At 33.7% G+C, this 22313-nt stretch overlaps 1 protein-coding gene across 1 annotated transcript; it reads right to left on the bottom strand.

Moving 5' to 3' along the window:
- LOC149491298 (otoferlin-like) lies at nucleotides 1-20660 on the bottom strand. The gene is made up of 21 exons (XM_089715099.1): nucleotides 20480-20660; nucleotides 16243-16305; nucleotides 13161-13245; nucleotides 7784-7940; nucleotides 7359-7545; nucleotides 7051-7237; nucleotides 6813-6936; nucleotides 6234-6508; nucleotides 5953-6143; nucleotides 5670-5867; nucleotides 5450-5566; nucleotides 5225-5377; nucleotides 4592-4792; nucleotides 3106-4485; nucleotides 2827-2961; nucleotides 2296-2738; nucleotides 1898-2187; nucleotides 1378-1576; nucleotides 969-1207; nucleotides 492-771; nucleotides 1-291 (listed from the first exon to the last, which is right to left on the bottom strand). Exons 1-21 carry the CDS (start codon nucleotides 20648-20650, stop codon nucleotides 111-113), a joined length of 5256 nt encoding a protein of 1751 aa, XP_089571225.1. The 5' UTR covers nucleotides 20651-20660; the 3' UTR covers nucleotides 1-110.
- Between the last annotated feature and the right edge of the window lie 1653 nt (nucleotides 20661-22313).

Genomic DNA, 22313 nt, shown 5'->3' with positions numbered 1-22313 from the left:
AGAGGCTCGTAGGCGAGACTTTCAATCTTAATCTCTACTTTAAATAGATAACAATAAAACAATTTTCATAAGTCCTCCAAATTGATATGTTTAACAATACAATCATCCGTTTAAGCACCGAGGAATTTCTTGACTGTGTATCCGGGAACAGCGTAGATGACTAAAAAGATCATCAGAGCCACGCCGGCTACAAACATCATTTTAACGATTGTCCACTTGTAGTTGTGCCACAGTATGTAGCGCACAGACTTCAGCGGATTCAAAAACCACATGAAGGACGCGTCTGGCCGACTATAAAAGAAAATATTTACCAATTACTTTTTTTACTAGTAATATAGCATAGCATAGTAATATCTGCATTTAATATATCAACCTACTTGTGGTTTTAATTGTTAAATATACTCAGGTAAAAAGATTTTCATATAGCTGTGTGCTATGTTAGCTACTACGAATTGTTTCTTGAACACTGAAAGATTTTAAAGGGTACTTACTTTGGTTTTTCCAATGGGTCTGGTTCATTGCGTCCCAATCCAGCTGGTACTTTCTCGGCTTCTTCACGAGTAAGAAGATGGATTTCAGCCTCTACTTTTCCAGTAAGTTCCATTTCTTCATTGTCACGTTTAGTATAGAAAGGCCACCAGCCTTTAATACGCTTTTGTTTGAAAATGTTCACCATTGGCACGGTACCATCATTTCGTAGCATGTCCAATGTGCAAAGCTTGGAAGACTTTGCACCCCGCGGGAAACGGTTCAGATCTAGAGTCAAAGCCCCTGTAACATAATATGAAAACCATAAGGGAAAAGGAAAGGATTACTGAACTTTCTAAAATGTACTTATTACAATACAATTTGTATTACTGAACTATTTATTAATTGATTAATTTTGTTGTTTTTTTAAATATGTTAACTGAAATTAACTTAAGTAATGAACAGTTACTAAACTAAAGAAAATATTAACAGTTACGTACCCAAAAAGTCATCAGCCGAGAAGTGATCAGCATCCCAAACTTGCAATTCTAGCCGAGCTGGAATTTTACATTCAGTTTCATCCCATGAGAATACCGATTCCTTGCGCGTTATCACTATACGTTCTTCAGCCTCCAAGTAGTCGAAGGGGTAAATGAAACGCCAGTTGAAATTTCCTTCTCCAGTTAGTGAGCGGTAGTGAATGTCAGTGCTTTGACAATCATCAGGACCTTTCAGCCACCTACAAGATAAACGAATGAACATGAATGAATGAATTAGAACAATACAATATTTGAATTGTCATTGTTGAATATCTTCTTTGTTAGAGTTATAACCCTACAATATATTACTCTGTATAATAAATAATATTACTCTGTATATTTTGTATTATTAAAAAAATAAGTTATATACCCTTTCACGTAGATATCAGACATCTTTTCGCCAGTAAAGAATGCATCGTCTTCAAGAACAACATCATCAGTGTTCCAAATAATGACTCTCATTTCGTAAGATTTTGGTTTCCTGGGAGAGATGTTTACAGGCTGTCCAGGGAGTGGCATATCCATTGGGAACATATCAACCCACATTTCTAGGCGTCCTTGTTCGATACCTGTGTAAATGAATGAATAAAATATCAACTGCTTTGGTTCGTATTTGATCAGATTCAACGATCACCCGACAGTGCTACTTTGTTTGTACCTAGTTGTTATTATTTAGGTCCTAAACTTGATTGATTTAAAGTAATTAATAAGTACCTAGTATCGTTAATTGATATTGACTAAAATCAAGAAAAACAGCAGACTAACATTAAAACATACTCTTTATTATTTTAGATTTTTCAAAAATGGTGCTACGTGGATATTATCCACAAACCCGCCAATTGTATGTGAATTTGTATACATTTGAAATAATTATTGTTATTTAATCTTACCCGGCTTATTGGGATTATAAAGGGGTCGCGTTTCTACATGTTCAACGACAAGATGTGTCCCAAGGCGGGGGACCTCGTGCCAACGACGGAGGACATTCAATGCCATCTGCTCTTGAATTGTGTCGGGATTAGTGAACAATTCGGGATCATCCATGGACATGTTGAAAATGGTACGCCCAATCCTAACCCGGCCATATTCATATATCGGCGCGTCTATTTTGATATCTTTGCATAGTTTAGCCAAAATTTGTGTTGGCTTCATTGCATCGCGCCAGCGGTTAAATCCCTCTCTAAAATGGTTAGTTAGTGTTAGTAAGCATAAAGAGGCATTAGTCGTTTTTAGTAAGTTCGGATTACAAAGGTTTATTTTAGCTAAAGGAATGTACATAAGTACTTACTCTTCATATTTCATCGGTAATCCACAAGTTGCACGGTGACGGCTATAAAATCTGTTCTCTAGATCGATTTTTGTCTCACCAATCAAATCATCTTTTCCTAACAAATCCCAATCAAGAACTTGTATTGTAAGCATAGAATCATGAGGAAAAGTAGCTTCTGTTTCAAAACATCTACCAAATACTGGATTGAGTTGTTTGGATTGATAATGCTCCTTGTCACTAAATTTACGTGATCCTAGATGAAGAACTATGTAAGGATCGGCTTTTCCATTAAAATCCATAGGATGTAGATCTGTAGCCTTGACAATGTAAACTCTTATCAAAACATGTATTGGCTCATTACTGGGTACGTTATGGAAGTATCCAGAATTTGGATCAAATCCCATGACGGTGTTTTCTTCAGCTTCTTTAGACAGTGGCCATTTGTAAACTTTTAGTGCTCCCTAAAGGTTAAAATAAAATTTTATTTTATTTAATTTTCAATAGAAGGATAGATAAAGCAATCTGAGTATATTACCAACAAAAAATTACCTTAAATGTACCAACAACTCTACTTTCATCTTCAGCCTCATCACCCGTCTTTTTTCCACGGTATAAGTCAAATGAGTGCAGCCAATCTTTAAACTCTTCATACTCTGGTACAGCCTCAAGCTCGTGTGGATATACCTGTTTTAGAAATTTAGGTATATGTTTGAGAGATATTTACAATTGACGGTAAATAATAAAATACAATAATAGATACTTTTTATATACTACTCCTATTGATATCTACAATCACTATTAAAACGTTTCTTTATCAGTTATACTTACTTTGGCCAATGTGCTGGTAGGTATTTCATAACTGTTGGTTATAGTTGGACTCGGTTTTGGCGATGTAGTGCGACGGCGTCTGTTGCGTTCAGATCGCGGTGAGTGGGCTTCATCTCGAGGAGACTGTGTTTCGTCAACATAGCTTAGTTGGCAGGGCTGTAATAAACCTTGCCTTTCTCTCTTGTGTTCTTTTTCTTCTTCTATCATCTTTTCTACGGATGCGAAATATTTTGTCCACCAATCTTTGCTACTGTCATCCTCTTCACCGGATGATTCGGAACTTGGTTTTCTCCTCCTGCTGAGTTCACGTTTCGCATAGCCTGGTGCCTTTTTACGCATAGGAGAAGTAGCGCTTGATCCATAAGAAGCTGTTCCTTGGAAGTCATGTATTAGAAGAGGACAGCTATCTCTTTCGTCAGTAGTCATAATAATATCATCCTGAACTATACGATTCGCATGCAAGTCTACATTTTGTAATTGAATCAATGACTTTTTACGGTCCTCAAGTTCTTTTTCACGCTTGCTCATGGGGGTGTACATATATTTATGAATCGAATTAATAGTATGTGTTCCAACTAGTGTCACTCTGCCAAAGCTGCGGCAATCTAAAACACGGATCGTCAAGGGAGGTCGATATAAATCCTGATCTGGCAGTTCAACATCAATGAATTTTACCGGACTTGTGAAGTTAGGATTGCGTTTGGAATTTTGTATAACAGATGAGTATATTAAATGACCAGCACATTCTATGTCAACCCTTGGTTTATCAACGGATAGCAGATGAACACGTTTCAAGTTGCGCAAACCCCAAAACAATATTTCTATACGATATTTTGATAGAGTTGGGCGTATTCCCACTGGTACGGGAAGAATTGGGCCTTTATTGGCATCGATTGGTGGTTTTCCATTTGGTTCCCTAGGATCTGGGAGTTCAGGTAATTCGGGAACACCTTGTTTTAATGGCACCTCCAAAAGCTCAAAGGTAGCCAAGAGCTCTCCCGCAGCATCGCCTCCTCGAAGTATTGTGTGCCACTCTAGCCGAGGTGGGAATTCAGGTTTTTCATATTTCTCCGACAGAGATTTAATATGTGGTCGTGCCAAAGCTCGACCAATGAATTCTGATTTTCCAACTTTATCTTGATCGAATATTTCAATTGCTATAGTTGGTGGGTATTTTTTTATTTGATCGATTGAGCTGTATAGCAATATGTCATCAAATAGGAGTAATTCATCCCAAGTCGGACTTAAAGTCTCGTCGATGACTTGCGTCGTAGCAGAGCAATCTCCTATAACAACTCGTGCGAAGGGATCAGATAGACCCGAAGCATCAGATCCTATTAATGATCTGGCTTGGTAGATATACGCTCGCATTTGGAATTTCTGAAAAGTATTATAGTTATAGTTACTTCCTATTATTTATGCATACATTCTAAAAATTGAAAAGAAAATCTAATAGGAATACAAATATTTTTCTAAAAAAACCTACGTGTCTCTCGGTGTAAAATATATTCGTTGGTGGATTAGCGCGAGGCCTGTCAACATTTTTCAGTTCAGTGCTAAGTGAATAGCCACCCGGCAATCCGTCGATAAAATGCTTTTTGTCTTGCAAAAGCCCGAGCCAAAGATACACTTCTATTTTGGCAGGAACTGACCAACCACTCGGCGCGGATGCTTTTTTTCCCGGCCACTAAATTTATATAAAAATAGAATGTATAAATTTCTTTGTTTTAAAGTATAACATAGGATTTTATTTATTTTTATTTATTTATGACACTTCATTGTACATTTATCAGGAATTTAAAATAAATGAAAACATAAAAATTGAAAAGTGTACAATAGGCGGCCTTATTGCTTAAAAGCAATCTCTTCCCGGCAACCATAAAAATAAAGGACGTGATAGACATTGTTAAAAAGCGAGGGCGTATCAAAAAGATAAAAAAAGAATAGATAATTCGATTAATTAATTAATTAAATAATAGACATAGATAATTCAGTATATAATATAAGTCAAATAATATTATATTATAATTATTATATTATTTAGGATTCTAGATATTATTTATTTATATAAATTCATTCACATACAATACAAATAGCAAATGGTTAAATTTTCCATTACCTTAAGAAACAATGTTTGCATCTTTCCACAAAGCCGACCCACTTCATCGGGCCTATCTGAATAAATTATGTCTCTAGCCGGGATACGCTGGTAAGCCACACGTTTACCGTTACTTATCATCCAAATAAATATGTCTGGCATTGCATGTTGCGACTACAAAGTACAAATAGAAAGTAAGTTTTTAAGTAAGAAAATAGATAAAAAAAGAAAAGTAATTAGACTTACATCTTCGCACAAATATCTCAATCGATTCAAATAGGAAAATGCCGTTCTGAGGCGGTCCTTGACTGAGTGTCTTGTAATAACAGCTTTAAGCGTGCGTGCTAAATTAGCGAGTTGTTCCTGAAACGCGATATCGATTAGAAGTTTTATTCAAGTAATAACATTGTGTTATAACGCTGAATAACAATGTGTAAAGTTCAAATAGGTTAAACGAAAAACTCACTATTTCGTGTATGCACAATTTTTGCCTCTCCCGATCAAGCTTCGTATTTCCGATAGGCTGATTACTACTCATGTATTCAATATACTTTGCACAGTGAATAGTAACTGTTTCCATAACTGACTTTAAAGCTGCTAGAGACGTATTGTCCAGACTCCCATTTGTTTTTAAAGACATTTCTGCATCAGTGATCCCTTCTTCCTGTGAGTTACAAACATTTTTTTTATTAATAGGACATCTAAGTACCTAGTAAAATAGATGAAAATAAAGTGTTTACCAAACTTACCAATAAGTCAATTATGTAGTTGAGCATGTTGGAGTTATACATACGGCGACGATGATCGGGCCAAATGCTACGAACGTGCATACATTGCTTAGTATCCCAATATGGTAGGAAATAATAATATCTGTCAGTCGTCTGTGGCTTCACATCAGGAGTGGTACTCTGCCAATAGCCCGTGTCGGCATTTAAGTCATCTAAAATAATTTTACAACGTATTTAATGATTGTCGTGTATGTCGGATATAATGGCACAACTATTTCATTGTCTTTTGTTTGTAATCTTACCCAGCGATTCTACCGCTAAATCTTGTGGTCTCCTCATAGACGCGTGAGGACCATCCAAAGAATTTCCGGCATTGCCGATGCTCAACTCGAAATGAATAGGTTTGTCCGAAATACTTTTGTCGATCATGTTAGCATCGAAAACGCTCGCGAATAAGAAAAATTCTTCATTTTTCTCGAATGCCAATTCATTTATTGGCATTATTGATTCCACCTCCACTTCCGAGGATGGAGTTTCGAAGTTGTCTATTATCTCCGTCCTTATTGAAATCAAAATCCTACAAGTTCAATAGTTTTGTGAGTTCATTATATAATATCTGTGCTACGGAGAATCACTTAAAATAGGTGCAGATTGGAAACAAAAAATAAGCATAACAAGGAACTCAGTATTCAATCGAATGATCAATACTTTGAATGGTTTGTATATAGCAATTTTTTATCGTAATAATATGTTGTATTACTATTAGTATAATCATTTCATAATGTAACTAACTCTGTCATTAAATTAATCAAAATTAATGTTTCATCAAAATATTAATTTGTTATTAGATTAATCCAGCAAGTGAAAGAAATCTTATTTACCTTGCTCTGTATGACACACCCTCACCCATACCCTTATTCAAATTGGAGGATTGATCCAATAGACCACAGTCGCGAGTTGACCCATATAAATAAATATAGGCTGGACCAAAAGTTGGCAAGAATCCTATTAAAAAGTATAATTATTAAGTATTATTATCAAAAAATTCTAGAGCATTAAGAATGCTCTAAGAAAAAACGTTAAGTACATAAATACTAGTAATTGAATGTTAAGTTTTACCTCTTTCGCCATCATGCGAGATCGTTTTTAAATCTATGAAATGTGTGGCAATAATGCTCGGGTGTATGGGCACATTGTCCCTCAGCTGAATCTTGAGACGTTGGCACAACGGCGGGAACATTTCAGTGAACACGATTTGTTCATTCCAAACTGGGGTGCAACAATTCTTCTGTACTGATGTTTTACCCTATAGAAGAGTTTAAAGGTTATATTTGAAACTTTTTGATTTATAAAAGAATTCTCTTTCTTTGTATGACTGTACACAAAGAAATTGTTTCTAAAGAAATTATTGTTTGTTTAATCCTTACCGTCATCCCTGCAAAGCAAACTTGCACGTAAGGATCTATTATATCCTGGCTTTCACCGGTAAAGGCGCTTTTTATATTTGCGAGTATGGAAGAATCCATTTTCGGCAAACCATCTGCTTTGTGTATTTTGACAATGAATCGAGCTCTTTGCCGTTCAATTGGCACGCCATCAGGGAGAAGCAAGTTTCTACAAAACAAATTACTTTATTGTATTATTTCGCTCCCAAAGAAATTTTAATTTTAAAACACAAGGTTTATACTTTCATTGAAATCACCTGGATTTCAATGTTTATGACCAATAACTGCGAGATTTATAGGTAATAAAGTCCTGCTACATTAGATCATTGCGTATTTGAATAAACAATATTAGGATCTAGAAATGTCAATTTTAAAATTTTATGTGTATATACTTGGTATATACTAACGCTTCTATATCATCTTCGTCTTTTTCACTCTTGGGTGGAACTTTTACTTGGTCACCTTTGCCGATAACACTTATGTCGCATTTTAAGTAGCCCTTTGGCCCTGCTGTTATGTCGTCCGGGTCCGTGAGAAGTGCCCATTTGTGGTAGAACTGGCGATCTACGACAAAATATTACACATTTAGAACCCAGCAGTTTCACTAATAGTTACAGCTTTGTAATTCTTTGTCAGAATGGTTTGTTTAATATTACAGACTACACGGAGAATATTCCAGAAATATGCCGGAAATTCATATGTACAGAGAACTGTATCTGGGAAACAATGATAAAGTAGCATAATGCAGGAGCTATGTTTTACTGAGTAAAAGTAAGACAGATCGATCAACGAAACTGTCGCAAACAACATTTGAAGCCCAAGGGACACTCAAATAATCTAAGAACTTTATTTCACTGAAGATCGAGGCATCTTTGGTTTACTAAGGCCAAAATAAGAGTTATATTATTTCGCATTGCTTTTAAAGAAAATATTTATTTTTTGGCTAGTATCGACTAATTTATCATGGCACAATGTATTAATACAATAAAATCCAATATGTATCATAATAAAACTAAGTTTTGATGAAAAACATTTATAATCTTGTTATTCAATGTTGTTTTCAATGTATCTTTCTACCCTGAAGTCAATTTAAATAGATTACAATATAATACTAACAAGTTAGCAATTGAGTAGACTTTGTAAGTTATATTATTTTGAAATAAAAAATTGCGTATGGCACCTATTTAACAACGAAAAAAACCCGCATAGTTCCCTTTCCCGTGGGATTTCCGGGATAAAACCTTTCCTATGTCCTTTCTCGGGTATCAAAATATTCCAAATCCAAATTTCATGCAAATTGGTTCAGTAGTTAAGGCGTGATTGAGTAACAGACAGACAGACAGAGTTACTTTTGCATTTATAATATTAGTATGGATCTATTATGGGAATCGGAAAATCCCAACATAAAAGTTCATCTTATCGAAAAGTTTCTCTGAACTAATCATAACTTCAGTCTTTATCAGCTTTGAAGTATTTTAAATTATTCAGTTTCATTCTATTCAATTATTTATCCAATTATTATTAATACTACTCAATATCTTCTTTACAGTACTTTTGTTCTAAAAGCTTTCTTAAGTGACAAAGTTTTTTTATTTACATATTGGTATTAAATTAGACTTGGGTCCTTGAAAATACAGAAATACTTAAAATATATTTTTTCCATCATTAATTCTATTTTTACATTAATAACGCGATATGTTAATCTATTTTTAAATACATTGACTTATATTGATTCAATTTAACATACAACTTCATTTCCAATTGAAAAATGAATCGCTATACAAGCAATAATAAGAAGTCATTTAGAGAAATACTTCTCTAAATCTTTACATTTATAATTTAATTGAACAAACATCTTGTCATGCTAACTAACGCCCAAGCTTGTTTGTTACACGGGATAATTGGGTTATTTCCTTGGATGACATATTCTATTACATTTGAATGTAATCCCATAGATAGTCAAGCATAACTTCGCTTTGCATATAAATATATTCGCTTTAGCATAGCAATTTGAATTCTATTTATCTATATATATTTCAAAATTATAGCAATTCATCAGCTATCTGGGGCCGTATTATGACCTCTTATTTCCAGACAGATTACGCCGTGAATTGAACTGACTGACAAATTCATATTATGATCGCAATAAACAGCCATGTTTATAGCAATAATAATATGAATTAGCCAGTCACACCCTGGTTTCCATAACACAAGCGAAAAGCTTAGTATGAGATCAGATCGTGCCGTGTGTGAAAAATGTCCTGACATATTGATTTATTTAAATTTAATTTATTTATTTATACGGGTCCATTCAGTTGAAAACCACTTCATAAACGTTAAACATAAACACGAATTTATGAATAAAAAAGATTACGAAAAAGTATCAGGGTAAAAAAGTATTTCTACAATAATTAATGTAGTAATTAAAAATAAACACGTTGCTACGACGCAAGTTATTAACATTTTTGTGAATATTTATAAACATTAGCAATTTAATTGCTGCGTCAGTTAGAGATTAAAAGGCTGCGAAGACTCGACTTTCACTGAATATAAAATAAACAAGAGGAAGCCGTTTTCTTAAAAGCTTTCATAGACACTAATAAATTATATTCTATACTAGCTTTCCGCCCGCGGCTTCGCCCGCTTTGTCTAAAACTTAATAAATTATATACTAAAAAACCTTCCTCTTGAATCTATCTATTAAAAAAAACCGCATCAAAATCCGTTCCGTAGTTTTAAAGATTTAAAAGCATACATAGGGGCATAGGGACATAGGGACAGAGAAAGCGACTTTGTATATATTGTATATATATATTTGTATATATTGTATACTATGTAGTGATTAGCGCAATTTTATTACCCAGAGACCTTTATTTTGCAGGCGAATTATTGGTATTATTTATATAACCTAGACTGATGTTTACTACTAACTGATGTTTAGTAAACATTCATCGTATTTAATAATAATAAGTTAGTTTAAAAGGTTTAACAGCATGGCAAAAAAATATCATCGTTTTAAAACTTTAGTCACACGTTGAAAGCTTTCGTATGTTTTCAATAGAGGTTCTTAGATAAAATAGCGACCTGCATAATATTAAAATAAAATAAATAACCTTCAGCTACGCTTTTATCCATAACACGATTTGGTTTTCTAATGAGATCTGAAAGTGGTTAGGAAAACTTAGTTTTTTTATTAGCTACCTACGTTATCTTAAAATGTTATGACTTATGAGTTCTCCCTGTGCGGGCCGCGGGGTAAAGATAGATTGATAGAAAATCATTTTGATAAAACTTGCAATTTCACGAATAAAATCGGTTTACGTTCTGATAACTTTAATTTTCAATGTGTCGTAAAGGATGTGTCCATTCCCATGACACTGAGATTTTATTTATAAAACAAGCTCTCTTAAGCCTTTTTACAATATAAATGTAGCTTTGTCAGTTGCATCCAACCATAAATAAGCCAGGAAAGAATTGAAGCAAACTTAAAAACATTTTCTCAGAACAATACTTCCTATTTTCTTCATACTACGGAGATAGAACAGGGAGATCAAAGTCGACAACAGGTTTAGCTGCTTATTCTCATTCGCTGCGACGACAATGTAATATGTCGGAAAAGACTTTTATAAAAGACACCTTTCAACGATTGTTGTATTAAAAAGTCGTATTAAACTTTTATGGGACGTATCGTAGGTAGAAAATAGTTTATAGAATAAAGCGCGTCACACACGGTGAAGATACTATAATATTTTATGTTAAGATACGGTAATATTTTATATTATAGTATCTTAAGGCATCCGGTATCAGCGTTCTGACCATCATTTTTCTTTTTGTCATTGCGTACTAAGACCCCTGTAGAACCGCCATCCTGTTACAAATGACCCACAAAATTTCGGGTTGTGTGTGACGCGCTTTAATGTTTGACTCCATTCAACTTATTTTGCACTGTTTAGTGTTTACATCCTATTACGCTGGTTTATTAGATACTTTTATAGATTAGTTGTTATTATGAAACTGATGCGAATATTGATGTTTCAAATTATCAAAAATTGAATTATTTTATTCCACTCAATGTATAGTGATTTTCCTATAGGTAGTCACAATTAAACCACATAAGTACCTAATTAAAAAATGCAATGCTTTCTCTTACCTCTTCATAATATTATCTAGACTACGCCATTATTGTTAATAATACATATTATAATATTATTATTACAAATCATATTTCGTGCTTTGAAATTTAGACTCAAAATTAATTGAGGAATTTGTGTGTTTATTTGGGGCACGATTATCGCCTTTGTTAACATATTTATCTCACCTGTCTGGAAGAGATGAGTTAAACAGGACAAGTGGCCACTAGGTATGTAATACCGATTATATTATTATCTCGTTGAAGCTAACTCTTTGTGTGCTCAGTGCTCACGTATCAAAGGGATTTGGCGGGAATAATCAGAACAAAGTTACGTTATTTTCACGTCTGTTTGGTGGTTTTAGTTCAAGGGCGTTTTAATTTTACTTTCTAATTTAATTTTTAGCGTTTATTGAATTAATTTTTAATTCATTGATTTATTTTGCCTATCTACCAAGATATTTTATACTAAATAGCTAGTATGTTTATTCTATAAATTGACTGTTATCTATAGCTATTATGTTATAATTATATTGCCTGTCTCAGATTAATCCTTATAATGTGAGAATTTCATATTACTCCAGTGTATTAATTTTCATTAATTATACATTGTACTATTAATATAACAACCTACACGGTTGCAGCGAATTCCAAGCTCAAATGAACTGAAAGTTAATAACAGTTTATTATACATTATTATTGCATGCATTTTACGTCTGAAGCTAGCCTTTCATATTGTGTTATTATAAGAAAAATGTGTAGGATGAAATTCCTGTCTTTATAAATTATCTCTTCTAAGGATTTTTAATAATGTCATACAATAATGTCTTTGTTGAGTTCCTGCAAACGACGTGGACGATACTATAAGGCGCTTATACCAGCCTTGTGTTAACTGTAATTTTTTTTCGTTTAAGCTTACAAAGGAGTTGTTCTCCATAAAATTGCATAATTTAAAAGCTATCCTTTATGAATTTTTACTTTGTTGTTATATTCATTAGTGCATACTTCCAATGTTCGTTAATTAGATTTAAGATTACACTTTATTTAGGTTAATTTATCGTAATTTCATCTGTTTTATTAGTTTTTATAGTCTTATTTAATTGTAAATTTCAAAGGTTGCAATCTTGTTTTCTTTTCGTGTTTATTTAATACGATGTTGGAATGCAGGAGCCAGGAGATTCCATTCTCCAAAAATGCCTCCCCAAAAGCATTGGATTGCAGAAATAAAACACAAAACTCGTTCTATTTACAATTTTCCTCGACTTAAATGATAATTTTCTGTTTCAAAGCATATTCAAAAATTTAATTTAAGTATTTCAATTATTATTGAGTACATTACTAGACTTAAGAACTTTTTGTACCTATACAATATCTACTTAATGTGTTACAAGTAAATCACTTTATACAAGAAATCGCAAACTCTAGATATCTATATAGACTCTACATAAAACTTAGCAGTATTGAAAATTAGCCATAGTTTCACCTATATTCGTCTACTTAAATATTATATACAGTCTAACACCACATATAACATAGAAAATACGTAACCCCAATTACCTCACACAATACTAAATGATGTACCTATTTTTTAAACGTACACATGAGAAACTCTGCAATATGAATTCTATAAAAAAAGGTTTAAGGTCGAAACTCACCTGGCTGGTTCCAAACCGTGGCGACGTCTAATTTGAAATTGCCCAGGAGCTTGTTAGCACGAAGAAAATTCCGAGAATGTAGAACCTGTAACAGATATTATTTTGCACGGGACATGTTTTTACGATGTCAATCTTAAATCAAAGTTTTTTGCTTAACTGATTAAACTTTTATCGTTATTTTGCCTTTACTCGGTATACCAATGTGAAACGTGTTACTTGTATACGTAGTATATTATTATTAGTCTGTGGTGTTACCTAAATAATAGTTTGTATACTTATGTAATTGTAAATGTGTCTTTCTTTCTAAATGTATCAAATATAATTATGATTTCTTGTTTAATTAATCTATAACTGCATAGCAAAATAAATACATAAAACATGATACAACTTCACAGGTGCAAAACGTGTAACTCTAGCAGTATCATTGTAAAGTGTATCTGTAGACTTATAACGAATGTTGCAATTTTACAGTTTGCAGCGCGTAAACTTTTCTATTTACGCTTCAATGATTTTATAAATAGGTGATGAAACCTTACAACTGTGAATTATTTCCTTTTTCATTTTTTTAAATTAACGGTGCACAGGAATTATTGTATAAAATATATATATTTTTAATTATGCTTATATAAAAGAGATTTACCAATGCTATTTTATATTACAATATCACAATGAAGACTTATAAATAAAATAATGGTCAATTTATAATGTGTTGGTAATAATTTGGTCATAATGCTGCTGTATTTAATTTGTAGTTGTCAGACTAGTTTAGTATTCACTACTTAGTAATAAGTGGTACCTAATAAATATATCACAAGTTGACACTTTAGAGTGAAGTTTATTCACGCAAATTTTTCAAGAAATTAACCATTTATCATATTCTGCAACTGAGTTTTATTGGGATGCTTTATTATGATTAAACTTCGATTTCGCAAAAAAATTCGCTCTCTCATTTGTACCTAGTACAGTAACTTAATCTATAACCAATACTTTAATATGAGAAAATAATAATAAGAGTTAAATCGTGTCTATGATCCCCATGACCTAACCTTGCTTCTTTATGTAAGAGTAAGGTGGGCCACCTGACGTTAAGTGATCACCACCGCCCATAAACACTAGTAACACTGCACTGGTGGTGATACAAGAACTTTCCCGGCTTTTTAAGGATAAAAAGGCCCAATGTCGTAATTTTTTGGGAATAACTTGCTACTATTTCGATAATTTAGACATATCTCTGACATCCAGTGCTTAGCTCATTTTTTTAATAAATAATGCAGGGTCATGTATAGAATTGCTCCTGCACCTTTGTTATTCTTCTTTATGCATATTGTTCGGAAGTTGAGCCTTGCTTTTCCACTTTATTGGGGAAAGCTCAACTCTGAGACGCTATACGAATACAGAATAGAGAATAGGCTCGTGTTGTATGTGACATGAAAACGGGTCTTTGTATTTGGATTAACTTTTAACATTGCGTTACGTATGCATATGATGCCCAAATTAGTAAGCTTATTGAAATTTTTTGAGATAATGGTTGCCACGTAGCTATAAGTGGTAGCATTTGAGTAAAGGTCTTACGAGTTGTCTATTCTCTAATTTAACTTTATGGAGAACTGCTTTAACATGGCTTTAACAAATTGTTGTTAGAAGACTATATGAGAAAATGAACTAAGAGATACCCATAGAAATTTTTATGTGCACAAAATAATTTATAACTAGCGCCTTAACGGATCACAGTGAAACATTTGAAAAATATACAAAAACGTGTACACGGACGGAGCCAGACCGAACAGCTTGTATTATTATAATAATACTAGCGGTCCGCCCCGGCTTCGCCCGTGGTACATGTTTACGTTTTCTCTACGTAAGAACCATCCTCGTACTTCAAGGAATATAATAAAAAAAGAATTATCGAAATCGGTTCAGCCGTTCTCGAGTTATGCGCTTACCAACACATTTTGCGATTCATTTTTATATATAAGATAAATTCTATCCGCCTGCGCACCGGTGTCAAATCAGTGCAGGACAGGCGTGACACCATTATTTATTCAACGAATGATATGGATAAAATAATGTAAGCGAATACAAACATTTTTTGTTAAAAATATACTATCTGTATATATGCATATTAAGATATTAATTTACATAGAAGTAGTAAGTACACACAGGGCATATTTTGCATCACTGTTAATATCTAATATCTGACATATTAATTTAATTATTACTATGAAATTAAGTTGAAAAAGACCAAAAAAATGGAGTTTTTACGACCGAAAATGATTAAACAATTATTGTTAATAATTGTGAAGCTGGTAAAGATCGGTAGCAACACAATTGAATATAATCGAGTGGAACTAAAATAACCACAATTAAAAATAACTTTAGTAGATTTTCATAATGAAGCTTGGAAATAACAGATAAATTTCCATAATTGCCTCAAATTTACAAGACCCAGTTAAACTTAAAGTTTAATTTGACCTCCTTTCGCAAGCAATTAAATAAAATAAATAATAAGGTACAACAATAATAATCTATTGAATGAGAATGTTGAAACAGCTGAAAAATTGATTACCACAGAAACATTTTATCATGCCTCACTTATTCGAGTTAAAAATGAAAATAACGTAATTGAATGGAGGTTTTTAATAAAGAGCCGATGTATTTTTTACTTTTTCGTTATAAAATTCGCAAATGCAAAATTCCGTTATTAAAATTTTATGAAGTAACCGTAATCAGCGAATTCATGTAAATTTTGGTGAAATGTATTTAAAGTATTTTAGTATTTAGTGTTCTTCAAAATTAATTAACATTTTTACTACCGCTTGGCTTTTTTGCACTGTCCTGACCTACTCAATTATTTGTTTATTAGTGATACCTCCGAAAAGCAGAGGTAAACATCTACCAGCTTTTAAAGACAGACAACATCTCTATCAGCATTTTTGAATAAATAATTCGCCAGGCAAAATATAAAATATACATACCATAACTATAAAAAACGGTCAACGAAATGTACCTATATGAAAAGCTATATTGCTCTATGCTATCTATGGATGTAAATTTGCACAGATTAATTCTAGTGTGAACTTACCGATAACGTGATTATCTTGTCGAATAGCATGATGGGCGGCATGTGGAAGTCGAAGACGAAATACTATGGGGAAAAGATAATAAATTATTAACATTAAATATGCATCGTTTATTTATACATACTAAATAATTTTTAGTGTTCTTTTTTAAATTACAATCGTGATTTAATAATACTTTTCTTACAACCCGTTTCCACAAAATAATGATGTTTCTGAAGTAAACTTATTATACAGATAAGCTTGTTTTCCTGCATCAAGATTCAAGGAAAAAACTCAATTTTTAATTTGTTTTGCTTGGGATCGGGAAAAGAATTTTATCTAATTAGTCTGCACATGGCTATCCTTTTAAAAACCTTTCTCGCTGAGACTGACTGGATTAGAGAGTAACAAAGAATTAATCCAGATCTAGATACAAAATAGGGACATTAGAATAATAAAATACTTTGGTATTAGGTATATATTATGTATATAATTAGAATGAATAATATTATAATTATTAATGTATTATAATTAAATTATTAATGAGTTTAATCATATAATTTGTATTTTAATAGACTATATTATCTTATGAAATCCATAGTAATATTATAAATGCGAAAGTAACTCTGTCTGTCTGTCTGTTACTCAATCACGCCTAAACTACTGAACCAATTTTCATGAAATTTGGTATGGAGACATTTTGATACCCGAGAAAGGACATAGGCTACTTTTTATCCCGGGAAAATGACACAATCCCGGAAATCCGACGGGAACGGGAACTATGCGGGTTTTTCTTTGACTGCGCGAGCTAAGCCGCGGGCGGAAATCTAGTATCTTATAAAATTCTTCATAACGCTCTAACAACCCAAATCTGTCAAACCCAAAAATTTCGTAACTACATATTTATTTATTTAACACTTTATTGTGCAAGAAACAAAATATACATAAAGGTTACAAAAATAAGATTAAAAAAGCACAAAGGGCGGCCTTATCACTATGCAGTGATCTCTGCCAGGCAACCACGGGGAGAAAGGCAAAGAAGCGCAAAATGTTGTAAGACAAAATAAAAACATATTTTTAGAATAGGGTAGAAATAATAAAAGAATACAATAAAATATATACACATACATACATACACATATGCATACTACATAGTAGTAACTATATAAATATATATATAATATAAATAAATAAATATAAATGTCTAAATAGAAGTATACTACATAAACTAATCCGAATTATAGGCAGTTAAGAGGAAATGATTACGGACATGATGTTTAAAAGAGGATAAGGAAGGAGCAAGTCTGATTTTTAAAGGTAGGGAGTTCCATAACTTGACGGCAGAGACAGCAAAAGAACCCGCATAAAAATTGGTGCGATGAGAGGGAATACACAAAATAAGTTTGTCAGCTGATCGAAGAGAGTAGTTTTCGCAGTGTTGAAAAATGAAGTTATTCTTAAGGTAGGAAGGAGTGGAAGGATCGAAAAGGATACGGTATAGTAATTGAAGGCAGTGGAGATGATATCGGAGGCGAATAGGGAGCCACTTGAGGCGTCTGCGATAGATAGAGACATGGTCGAATTTGCGAAGGCCGAATACAAATCGAATTAAAAGATTTTGCAGACGCTCAAGTTTCTCCATATTCTCAACCGTAAGGTCAGGAAAACACACATCCGCATAGTCAAGGATAGAGAAGAGAAGGGATTGAGCTAACATAATTTTTGTTGTCATAGGCAAAAAGTTACGTAGACGCCGAAGAGTACCCGATGCTGCATACACCTTACGACTGATCTCTTGTAGGTGGTGAGACCACGATAATGTTTGGTCGAGATGAACACCTAGATTTTTAACCACCTTACAATAAGGAACTTACATATTATAGGTATATTAAATATCTCCGAATTGTTTTAGATGTTTAGAATGATTGTATGCATAATAGAACGTACAATTTACTTCCCATGCATTATGACGGATTGTGCCTTCTTAAAGATGAAAAGATTTTTCACAATGGAATACAAAATTGCTCAGTAATAAAACAAATAGAGAATTCAATCAACTTGTGTAAGAACATCTATTTGTTACATTTGTATAACAGCGTTTAGACCGGGAGATACTGACACAAAATTTCGAGTCATTTGTAACAAGGATGGCGGTTCTACAGGGGTCTTAGTACGCAATGACAAAAAGAAAAATGATGGTGTGAACGCTGGTACCGGTGTCTTAGTCGCGTGGGCGTTTGTCGAACTCGTCGGAAAAATAGCGAAAGTCAAACGATTTGTAACACAAAAATTTTAGAATTTACCGATAGCCCATAAAAAAGTAGTAGGCGGTAGTGTCATGCCATACTTTTCCGGTGTGACTTACAGCCCGCCATACCGACGCGAATGTGTTGATTTAAATAAAACAATCATTCAATCATTTGTACCAGGCTAACTTTTGCACAGGTAACTATCGTCGTGCAGCCATTTACGGAAATCGCCATGCCATACTTTTCGGACGATTCCAAATGGTCGCCATACCGCCGAAAATCTGCAAAAAATTTTTATTTCGCCAAACTTTTTGTACCAGTATTGCATTTGGATTTTTGGAGAGTATTTGATAAAATGTGACCATTATTATATTTGCCATACTTCTAGTAGGGGGAAAAAGTGCTGTTATACTTGAAAACTTAATTTATTATTAATTTATATAAGTGAGGATTTCCAACACTTAGATCTTTGAAATTTTGTATTTATATTTGTTGATCCTCAAACTTACAGGAAAAATAAGTGCCATACTGTTACAAATCGTTTGACTTTCGCTATTTTCCGACGAGTTCGACTAACGCCCACGCGACTAAGCCGCCGGTACCAGCGTTCACGCCATCGTTTTTCTTTTTGTCATTGCGTACTAAGACCCCTGTAGAACCGCCATCCTGTTACAAATGACTCGAAATTTTGTGTCAGTATCTCCCGGTCTAGTTGCCAAGAGCAATAAAATATTGACAATGAATATTCAATTACAAGCTTTGAGAATTGATAATACACCTACAATAGTGTTCAATAGCAATTTGTTCTAGAAAACGCGTTATAAAATAAATTGTAGAGACTATCTGACGGGTTGATTTTTTCATATAGCGTTTCAAAAAGCTGATCCGGGTTTTCCCTTGTTCCGTATTTTATAGCCATTTTGAGTGAGCTACGTTCGGTTCACTTAACTCTAATTTAACGCGTTCAAGAACATTTTTTTGTTTTTATTCAACATACTGATACGGTGCCACCTCCATGCAAACTATCAGACTAACGCAACTTCGATGACATGGAGACTGGGGTATAATCGTCTTTTGTAATATTTACGTACTATTTAATCCTCATAATAAGATACTGTTCACAACGTTTGAATAAATTTACATTTATCTACGAGAGCTATCCTTCTACTTGTTTCACTTTTAAAGTAAACATCTTTTATGTGTTATTCAATTCCATTTCAAGTACAAGTTTTAGCATATCCTTATACCCTAGAGTCGAACACAATTTTGTTTATACGTCGGATGTTTCGATACATCTTTCAACTCTCAGGATGGGATAATACAAATCAAAGTAGTTTTGCCCTGAGCGTATAAGTCGATCAATCATGTAAATAGCCCAAGAGTATTCATTTTAGATTCCAATAAGATTCGGTCAACCTCGAATACGAAAAGCCTTATTTTATTTAAGACAAACACACTATAAAAGATGGAGGCGTGTGAGGTACTTTCCGATCGTCATTTTATTGCTTCCGTAGGTTGCACTATCTCGCAATGAACATTTTACGATGATGAGATGGTATGTGAAGAATGATTATCACCTGGAACTGATATTCCTACTAATAAGTTCAATAACGCTTCGTATAAATGATTGAGCGCTTTAAACTCCATATATCCATTTCAATCAGAATAGGATTATATTTTACCGACTGAGATATTACAAGGTTTATGAATTAAGAGGTATATATGCGCCAAGCAGCCAGCAGGTGTGATAGCAGATTATGTTGTCATGGAATTTCATTAATAAATCTAATATAATGCTTTCATAGCTTTTTTGTCATAAACACAATGATGTGTCGTTTAATGTTTATAATTGATTGGATATTAGCATACCTATCTATGATAACCAATAAATAATAAATATATGGGATAATAACTGTAGGCAATTCGTTAAATTATACCTACATATGTGTATGTCATTTTCAGGACATTACTTATCCTGCATACAATTAATGAAAAAATATGCTATACTTACTTCATTGTAGTAGGGGCAATTAGTGCTCTCCTTCACGCTTGTATATTTTCTCTGGTCTCCAACCTGGACGCATACGACGGGGTCCATATTCAGCCCTGCGAGCTGACGAGCTTCAATCACGGTGATGCAAATTTGGAAATCTGCGGCTTTTAGAGCCGAGGGGCCAGCCATATCCAAAGCGACTCGCCTAAGGTAAAGAAAACGATTTTATAAAACGCTGCATGGAAGCAAGTCTAGCCATAATACCTCATTCATATGTAAATGATTGGACTGTGAAAATATATTGCGCTGAATAAAAGCTCTACAATATTTTATAATTTTTAGTAAATTTCCTAGAAGGTACTCACATTTTCTTTGTCTTCGGCGTTTCCACCTCTGGTGAGTGTAGATCTACCAACAAATCTTCAGATGACATAGAAGTCTGACTGTAAAGTCCGTCGGGCTCAGTGGAAGGCCCAGGCAGGTCAAGAAGACCTTGTTCTTCTTCGCCACTGCTCTCATTAAGACGACTTTTACCCAGGCGAATGAAGCTTCGCATAGTCTTAAGTGTTGACGAACGCTTAGTGTTAACGGTACGTTCGGTCCCAACCGACAATCCGCGTCTAAAAAGAATTATTCGGTCACACTCACAGTAAAATTAACAATAAGACAAAGATCTTAAATTAAAAAATACAAACCTTAGGAAGCGTTTTCCCACTGATTTGATTTTCCTTGTGCGGGATTCATCTTCCGATTCCACATCAATAATTGTGTCACTGTTTTGTAGAGAGCGCTCTAGATTAGCAATGTTGCGCTCTAAGTCTTCAAGTCCTGTGCTGTCGTCCATATCGATGACGTGCGACTGGCTCGGGAACGGGTCCAGTGTGAGCTGACGGGACGGTCCCGGCTGACTTCCATCGCTGCGGCCAGAGCTGCGTGACTTGCTGGGCTTGTGGTGCACAGCTGGAGTGATCTTCTTGCTTCTGGGAGGAACATCTGGCAGGCAATGGGCGCCATCTCCCATTTCTATAACGCGTCTCACTGGAGGTTCGTAGAACACGTCCATTTCTACGTATGCCTACAATGGAGAAAGAGAATTAGTTTTTTAAGATAAGATAATCTTGGTTTATAATCCGTGGTAATAAAGATGTAGTTTTAAGGGTTTAAATTGGCAATATTATGGTTTCCGAGGAGGAATAAATAGTAATTTTGTTTATCTATTAATCACATTCCACTATATTGTAAAATACTAAAATATTAAAATAAAAATATTTTATACTTTAAGGCATTTTTTCACGCATATAACGCACTGCAGCTCTACACATGAATTTTACGTTAACGATAACATTGTTTTATTTTTTATTCGTTGACATTATCTCGAAAATTTATTGAAGCCCGTTATACGAGATACGATTCATTCGAAATAAATGAATAATGCCAATAGAGTCGCCACAAATTCTGGTCGAATGGACGTTCCATTAAAACTTAGTGCAGTGTGGAGTCATCTAAAGTCTAATGAATTTTGTTGAATGAAGTTCGAATTTACATTTAATGTAAGCTTATTTGAAAGCGCTTTGATATTTTAGAATGTAACGTTTCTGTTTATATGTTAGCCCTAATTAATATTTTTACTCGGAACATAATGTGTGGCAATGTTAAGTTTTTAAATGTGATGCGTTGAATATATTATATAGAAGACGGTTCATTAATATTTAAATGGTAAATATGTAATTGGAAACAGCATTGATTTCTGTTTAAACAAGGGATTAAGTTAAGCCTGTTCAACCGCCTCAACTACGAGCCGAATATGAAAACATGGATAAAACCTCAAAATATGTAAATTCAAATTTCCGAC

Source organism: Colias philodice, chromosome 1, assembly GCF_061535455.1.
Source record: "Colias philodice isolate Cphi_HAF_F1 chromosome 1, ilColPhil1 Martin Lab GWU primary, whole genome shotgun sequence".
In the NCBI taxonomy this organism is placed as follows: domain Eukaryota; kingdom Metazoa; phylum Arthropoda; class Insecta; order Lepidoptera; family Pieridae; genus Colias; species Colias philodice.
This window is presented reverse-complemented; position numbering and strand designations above follow the sequence as displayed.